We start from the raw sequence: 8,943 nt of genomic DNA, 5'->3' as shown, positions 1-8,943 counted from the left end.
GGATTATGGTTTCTTGTGTTGAAGGATGATATGAAGGATTCTTTTTGGTGGTTTTCGTTGATAATTGAGGACTTCATCTTGAAATCGATGGTTTTTCTTTTTGCAGAATTTTTAGATTTTGGAACTGGGAAATTTTTTTTAGAAATTCCCATGAACTTGGAAGAAACTGAATTCCTAGAAATTAGGAATTTATTTGAATTTTATAATTTTTATATATTTTGGAATTTTAAATAGTTTATAACATATAAAATAAAATAATATTTAAATAAGGAAATATTCTTAAAAATATACGTGACTTGCAAGGGTAAAATTAAGCCTAAATTTAAAAAAAAAAAACTACCTAAAAAAGAAGTTTCAACTTTCAACTTTCAACTTTGATGTGTAAAATACCTAAAATGAGTTTCACTCTACTGTTAGATCCAAATTATATAAACTATAGAATCACAACCCCCATTCTCAAAATCCTCCTCCTTTTACCAAATCTTACATTTTTATTACCTCAATCTCTTCTTCATCTCTTTCAACCTCTACTCCGTTTCTGGTTTCTAAGCTTTCATGGCTTCTTCCATTATATGCAAGCCTTTCCTTAGAGCTACTAAACCCAATTCTTCTCTTTATCCTGACCTTCAAAGACTTCATTTTCCCTCTCTTCGCATCTCAATCAAACCAAGAACCCACAAAAAGCTTCGTAAGATTTGTTATTTGAGTTTCTTTTTTATTATTATTATGTCGAGTTTCTTTGCAAGATTACTACTTTCTAGGGACTTAAGTAGTTATTAACTTCAAATGTGTATGTTTTTGTTGTGATTTGCAGGATTACTGCATTCTAGGGACCTAAGTCGTTATTAACTTCAAATTTGTATGTTTTTTTGTCGTAATTTGCAATATTACTACTTTCTAGGGACTTAAGTAGTTATTAACTTCAATTTTGTTTTTTTTTTTTTTGTTGTTGTAATTTGCAATATTACTCTTTTATCTATATTATTTATTAACTGTTTTAATGAGTTTGTGTTACCAACTTTTAAAGAAATTATATAAATATCTTTTCATAATTAAAATAAATTATATTATTTAAGAGTAATTAATTTTATTAAAAAATAAAATATAACTCAAACTAATTGGATTAGTAAAATTTTAAATTCATCATTTAATTAAAGCTTTTTAAAAGCTATTTATATATAAGTATTTATATGGGATTTGAATCTAAATCAATTGAGTTTTAATAAATTTGTGTTATCTTCAATTGGATTATCAACTCGGTCAAAAAATTATGAAAATATTTTTTATAATTAAAATAATTTATATTATTCAAGAGTAATTTAATTTTTATTAAAAGAATAAAAATATAACTCAAACCAATTGGGTTAGTGAAACTCTTAATTTACCACTTAGCTAAAGTTTTATCATACACACTTTATTACTTCAGATATATCCATACTTGCTATTTACAAAGTTATTTACTAAGTCGATTTGAGGGTTTTTTTATTTAAAAGCCAATAAAACTATTTAACATGGGATTTGAACCCAAGTCAGTTCCGTTAGTAAAATTTTAAAATTATCATTTAATTAAAATTTTATTTTAATATTTTATACATTTTAATTTCATTATGCACACTTTATTACCTCCATCAATTGCACTTATATTAATATCATACATATTTCATGTGTTATTATTAATAATTAATTTTAAATCATAAATTTCATTAGTATATTATTTTTAAACACAAATTTGTATTCTAAATACGTAACTTTTATATGCATACTCGTGTGATAGAGTTTCGAATTAAAATTAATTAGTATGGTTCCCGGCTCACGCATCCTGTTGGGTTGATTATATATCTATGTTAAATTATAGAGTAAAAAATTGATGGTTGAAATATGCTCTATTTCCCTAAACACTTTATACATTTGAAATTCAGGTCCAATATAGATAAAAATAATATTAAAAATATTGATTATGATTTTTTTTAAAAAACACCCATTCGAATTTGTTAGAGGTGAGCATGGGTCAGGCCGCCTGGCCTGCCCAAAATGTGGGAGAGTTTGAATAAAAATATAGGCCCGTTTAAAAAAGGGTCTGGCCTCGAGTAAGGCATTTAGCCCGGCTTGGCCTAAATTCACTAAAGAACAAAAAAATTAATTTTTTTAATATTATTTTTCTTGTTATTTTCTCCCTATTTTCTCCCTATTTTACTATTATGTTGCTATTATTTGATTGTTATTGTTTAGATATTGTATAAAACTTATTTTATTGTTAATTTTGTTATTATTTTAAAGATATTTGTCAATTTTGTTATTATTTTAGAGACATTTGCTTGTTAAGTTGCATCTATCTTAATATTATTTAAGTATACATATTTTTTAAAATTTATTTTCAATTTGTTAGGAAATACTTATTTTGTTGTTTATAGTATTTTTGATGTATTATATATATTTTAAAATTATATAAAAAATAATATAAAAATTAATATGGGCGGGCTCGGGTTTTAACATTTTTATCTGGTTCGGGCTTGGGCAAAATTTTAGGCCCACTTTTCAGGCTGGGTTCGGGCTGGGCCTAGCAAACGTGCCTAAATTTTTCGTCGGGCCTGGCCTGGCCCATGCTCATCTCTAGAACTTATCATGGTAAAACCATTTTCCCTGTTGGAATAGTATTCTTAAGGAAAAAAAATGTTATTAACATTTTTATTGAAATAGTTAACAATATTAATTATTTATATTTACTAATAACATTATAAAAGCAGGGGACCAAAATCTATCAAAATTTGAAATATATAGGTTAAAACTCAAGTTTTAAAATAGTTTAGGGTCAAAATTGAATTAACAATAGTCTTATAATGTAAAAAAAATTAAACCTAAAAGAAATGAGAATGCCACATGTTAGTTAGTCTCTAAGACTCTCAAAACATTCAAATTATATATAATCATGTAATATTTTAATCAAAAGTTAAATGATATTAACTATTTTGACTAATTAATAAAATTATAAAAATATAGAGACCAAGTTATATTAGAAATTAAATTTCAAATTTAGACATAATAAAGGGACTAAAACTAAAATTTAATTAATAACAACATAAAAATATAAGGATCAAATTATATTAGAAATTAAAGTATAAAGATCAAATCTCAAATATAGACATAATAGGAGGGACTAAAACTAGAATTTAACCATTACTAAATTGCAAAAGGAAAAAAAAGGTGAGCATCCTACGTGTTTATGTATAGTTTATAGATGGTCACAAGCGTTGACTTAATCGATATTTGTGTCAGCATTGAAATCTGTTTATTCGTAGCGAAAGTTTGATATTAGATTCAGTTGTTAATAGCAGCTATCGTTGTTATGTTCATTTGTTTTGTCTTGAGAGTGAACTTTTGTGATCAATATACACCATAGGCTGAGATACATATATTAATCTACAATGTTACTTGCTTGATCTGATTAGAATCTTATCATTAAGGTTGATGGTAACATATTGCCACTAGGCCGAGACATCTTGGGGTGTCTGTAAATTACATTGAAATGCTATTTTTGTTTGATGATAAGTCTGACAAACTGTACTACCTAACAGAGATACAAGCAGCTGGGAGCACATTTGGAAATTATTTCCGTGTTACAACATTTGGAGAATCTAATGGAGGTGGTGTTGGTTGTATAGTTGATGGATGTCCTCCTAGGATTCCTCTCTCAGAAGCTGATTTGCAAGGTGATCTTGACCGAAGGTACTTGATTCTTTCTTGTGCTCGCCTTTAGAAAAGGTTTGTGCATCCTCGTGGTAGCGCTGTGTGGTTCATGTTCATTGCACATTGATCTAGTGGTAGTGCTTGTAAACATGATTGGCCTATTAATGATACAACTTTGATAATATAATTTCTCATCTCTTTGCTGTAATTTTTTTTGTTATTTTGGATTAACAGTCAAGATATTTCTGCAGGAGTCCAGGTCAGAGCCGAGTTACTACCCCAAGGAAAGAGACAGACACATGCCGAATATATTCTGGAGTTTCTGAAGGTTAAATCTTATTTTCCCTTTGATCTTCTGTTTCATATCACTGTTTATATTTTGTGTTTAACTAAACTTTTCATGACAAACTGCAGGAGTGACTACTGGAACACCAATACATGTACTTGTACCAAATACTGATCACAGAGAACAAGTGAGTATTATATGTTATCAGGTCTATAATGAGAGCTCATCAATGAATCAAACGATGCAGCTATATAAACGGTATTCGCTGGTTAGATAATGTGAAAATATGTACTACTTTGGAGTGCAATCTAGTGAATCCCCTTTCAGCTAAGGATTGTGACTTTAATATGTCAGAAAGGAAAACATACATATAATATGGCAAACATTTGCTCAATTTTGGATTCATTCTTTTTTCTTATGGGACTAGAAGGATTCATTGATGATGCCATTCTACTTTCAGGATTACAAGGAAATGTCAATAGCTTATAGGCCATCTCATGCTGATGCCACTTATGATATGAAATATGGTGTCAGGGCAGTGCAGGTAATGCCCTTTATTATCAACCCAATGTTTCAATTTCTTCCATCAATTCTTAAGAGAAGCAGAGATGTTTGGACCCAATCATCTGAACTGAACTTGTAATTGAAGGGTGGTGGCAGATCATCAGCCAGAGAAACCATTGGAAGAGTTGCCTCTGGAGCTATTGCTAAGAAAATTCTCAAGCAGTTTTCAGGAACTGAGGTATGTCTCAAGCCAGTCAGGTTGAACTTTTGATCATTTAATCTTGTTGTACATGTTGTTTTTAGTTCACTACTCTTTTCTCTGAATAACGTTGAAAGCATCTGTTTTGTTTCGAATGGATGTTTAGAATAAGTACAACACAGTTTTAAGCCTTCAACTATGTTTCAAGCTTCAAATGAATGGGGATGTGGATTCTACTTCTGTTACTGAGTTTTATGTCTTTATTTTTTGAGTTTCTTCATATTGTCTCTCGTCTTTCAGGTTCTTGCCTATGTCTCTCAAGTTCAGCAGGTTCTTCTTCCAGATGGGTCAGTTGACCATGACACTGTAACTCTTGGCCAGGTTTAAACTCTTCTTTCAGTTATTTAAGTCTTGATCTAAAACAAGTTGTTAGTTACCAGAGGATTTTCCTCAATATATCTTGAGATAAATTATGCATTTTGGTCAACTTTCGCTCACAATGTCTAGAATGTTGACTTCCTTTTATTTCTGACCAATTTATTGTAGCCATCGTCTAACTACTTTCAATTACATGTTTTCAGATAGAGAGCAATATTGTAAGGTGCCCAAATCCTGAATACGCTGAGAAAATGATAGCGGCTATCGATGCTGTGCGGATAAAAGGAGATTCTGTTGGCTGTGTTGTCACGTGCATAGTGAGGAATGCTCCGCGTGTATGTACATTCTAAGTCTCTCACATATGCACATGTTTAGATTGAAAATTTAGGTAGCCCTTGGCCTTAACATGAAGGAAATGCTTTAATTTTACCATCCAAAGTCTCCTGGAAGTTTTCTATAGAACTGAAAATATATATTCTTGTATTCAGGGGCTTGGTTCACCAGTTTTTGATAAGCTTGAAGCAGAGCTTGCTAAGGCTGTAATGTCAGTACCAGCATCTAAAGGCTTTGAACTTGGGAGTGGATTTTCAGGTTAAGAAATTTTTGTACTTTTGTGGTACTACTGTTTAATTTCCCTAAATCATTTTTGAATTGAGTTGGTCAATGGTTTCTGTGGTAATTTTGCAGCTTAGTTGCATTGTAAGTTTGCTCTAAATGCTGTCCAAAAAAATCCCTTGCAGGTGCTTTTCTGACCGGTAGTGAACATAATGATGAGTTCTATACTGATGAACATGGAAGAATAAGGACAAGAACAAATCGCTCCGGTGGGATACAGGTGTTTGTTTTATTCGTTATCTATGTCGATTTAACTCTTCATTACCTGCCCACGTCGAACACCAATGTCCAACGCATACACAAACATGGTATGGGGATATGACCTATCGAGTACATGGAAAAACATTAAGAAAATTTAAGATAATCATGTTGGAATACATACTTGCCAATAACCAATGCAACAAATACAAGCTGGTTTGCTTTTATTCTCCAACTTCCTAATTCTTGGGCTAAATCCATTAGTTCAATACGAAAATCATGTGATTTTAATGTTGACTTACAGGGTGGAATATCCAATGGGGAAATTATCAACATGAGAGTAGCTTTCAAGCCAACACCTGCTATTAGTGTAAGTTCGATATTCTTTGCCTGCGTATTTGTTTCCTACATTTATTTTCTTAGTTCAGTTAAAACTAGTGTGGCTTTTTGTGATATTTTCTGCAGAGGAAGCAGCACACAGTGACTCGTGAGAAAAAAGAGATAGAACTACTAGTCCACGGTCGTCATGATCCTTGTGTTGCCCCTCGAGGTATTTCTTTGGATGATAGTTTTCCATCCTCCTTTACCATCTTTCCTAGATTAGTATCTATACATTTTCCTTTTTCAACTACCATTTTTCCAAGGCAACTAAATTCCCTGGAAAATCATGTTAAGCTATTTGATATTATCCTTCACTTCCAAACAATATCTCACAAATAGCTATGATTTTAATCTGTGGTGTTGATTTGGGTGATGCAGCGGTGCCTGTTGTTGAGGCCATGGTAGCCTTGGTGCTTGTGGACCAATTAATGGCACAATATGCACAATGTAACCTTTTTCCTATCAATGCGGAGTTACAAGAACCGTTGAGCTTAGGTTTCCCCAACTTCGAACCAGCAATGATTTGAATGGTTGCAGAATGTTCTGGTTTTAAGGTTTTATCAACCCTAAGTCGAAGGGCTTATTAGCATTTCTGTTTTGCCCTACTTTATTGTTTGTGTGTTTTCTTTGTAACTGTTCGGAGCTTTTATTGCTTCTCATGTTCCAACAGTAGAGAATAACAGTTTCAGTGTAGTTGAAATTATTGAGTTGACATGTTTTTAATAATATGGCTTATGATTTAATCTTGTTGAGTTACAAACGAGGATGTAAGTTCATGCTAATACATGTTATGATTATAATAATAATAAGTATAAAAGGTTACTTGCTTTGCACGGAATAAATAATTTATAATTTTTTTAATTAAAATGATCTTACATATTTATTCACTGCTCTCTGGTACCATTGTAGTTCGAATTTTGTTTTTGAGATACTGATGCTACTGATAAATGTTATTTATAGATTTAAACTTTAATTTTAATTGATAAATAACTTTAACACTAATTTAATGATAATTAAAGAAAAATCAATCTCTATTATATACTTAGAGTTCTATTTAAGTAATAATTTTATTTTATTATGTTAATAAATATGAACATAAAAAGGTTTATTTATAAAAAATCAGAATTAAAAAATATTTTAACCTTAATTATTAATTATTTTGACTTATTGGTAGTGAGTATGCTTAGACATTTTACAAGCTATAATTCTATTTTAAAATTAATAAAATTATCATAATTTATTTTAAATAGAGTTATAATTAATAACTCTAAATTAACTTATAAATATTTTAAATGTCAATTTAGTAATATGATAGAAAATAAAAGATATTCTCTTAAAAGTTTTTCCAACCTCGTGCTTTTATATATATTATAGATATATCACAATTTGAAAAGAGGGAGGATTTACTTACATCTGTATAAAACTAATATGGTTTTACACATTTTCATAACTTTTATACGATTAATATTTTTATAATCCAACTATTAAATTTCATGTTTTATTCATGTAGATCATGCATGTTCACTTTGAAGAAAATAAAAGATTTTAACTATTTGTTTTATGTAAAAAATTTAACCATTAAATATATATTAATATAGACAATATTAATTATAATAAAACTATGAAATGATATAAAACTATATTAATTTTACAACGATAGATATATCCTTCTCATTTAAAAATTATAAAATAATTACAAATATTGAGATTCTTTGTTCTTTTGATCAAGGGAAAGAGATCGTAATTATTTTATATTTTTTAAATAAGAAGGATGTATGTACATCGATTAAGTTTAAATTGAGATTAATTGTGAAGTACATTACGGTTTATATTTGGACTCATTATCGAATTGTCTTCATTACACATTTTCAACATAAACAGTAAGAACAATAATTTCTTTTATTTTTTTTAGTCCAAACAACAAATAGTTAAGTTGGTCAAAAAAAAAATTGCTTCATTTTCAAAGTTTAAGTGACCAAACTAAGCTTACAGACATTCAATGTTGACTTAGCAGATTAATTGAACTCATAGATCATGGGTAAAAGTAAGTACACTAAAATATCTTAATAATCAAATTTCAATTTCATTCATGTGATTACTGTTATGCCAATTATACCAAAAGGGTTTGATTGAATATTGGTAAGTTTTTTTTATTGTTAATGTTAGGTTATCTGAAAAAAGAAACACAGCAAAATTCAGCTGTCAAATTTGCTACATTCATAAACAAAATGATGATGAAAAAGGGAAGTTTTGATAATGCAATCTACTGCTTTTTACTGTTGAATTTCACATGGTTTTTACCTAAATTTTCTGGATTTTTTTTTTCTTCTTTTCATTGACTTCTTGAAACGAATTTATGAAAATAAAGCCTATCTCATATTTACTACTAATTAATTGGTGTCGATTAAGTTTTAATTTGATTAGCATGGGTATTGTTGCCAATGCAAGAGCACATGGGTTCAAGTGCGCTAAAGTGCATTATTCTCCTATTTATGAGTTGGAGAGGAATTATGGATAGTTTTACGCATTGTCTTAAAAAAAGCCAAATATAATCAGAACTTGCTCAAGATAAAAGTATTATGAAGGCTTTTGTATTAAAAGTTGAATTGCATTTTGCTTCCTCCATCAACCTTCTAGTTCTTTTTATGAGGCACAAACAGGAGAATTTATCCCGGAAGTGGAAGAACTACTGAAAGAC

General features: G+C 29.7%; 1 protein-coding gene across 1 annotated transcript; it reads left to right on the top strand.

Moving 5' to 3' along the window:
- Positions 1-364: 364 nt before the first annotated feature.
- On the top strand, positions 365-7,005 carry LOC108487130 (chorismate synthase, chloroplastic-like). Its single transcript, XM_017791379.2, has 13 exons — positions 365-688; positions 3,573-3,723; positions 3,936-4,012; positions 4,099-4,157; positions 4,431-4,514; positions 4,620-4,712; positions 4,974-5,054; positions 5,255-5,386; positions 5,540-5,642; positions 5,792-5,886; positions 6,169-6,234; positions 6,330-6,414; positions 6,624-7,005. Exons 1-13 carry the CDS (start codon positions 556-558, stop codon positions 6,770-6,772), a joined length of 1,308 nt encoding a protein of 435 aa, XP_017646868.1. The 5' UTR covers positions 365-555; the 3' UTR covers positions 6,773-7,005.
- The last annotated feature ends 1,938 nt before the right edge of the window (positions 7,006-8,943 follow it).

This window comes from Gossypium arboreum, chromosome 10, assembly GCF_025698485.1.
Source record: "Gossypium arboreum isolate Shixiya-1 chromosome 10, ASM2569848v2, whole genome shotgun sequence".
NCBI classification, from domain to species: Eukaryota; Viridiplantae; Streptophyta; class Magnoliopsida; order Malvales; family Malvaceae; genus Gossypium; species Gossypium arboreum.
This window is presented reverse-complemented; position numbering and strand designations above follow the sequence as displayed.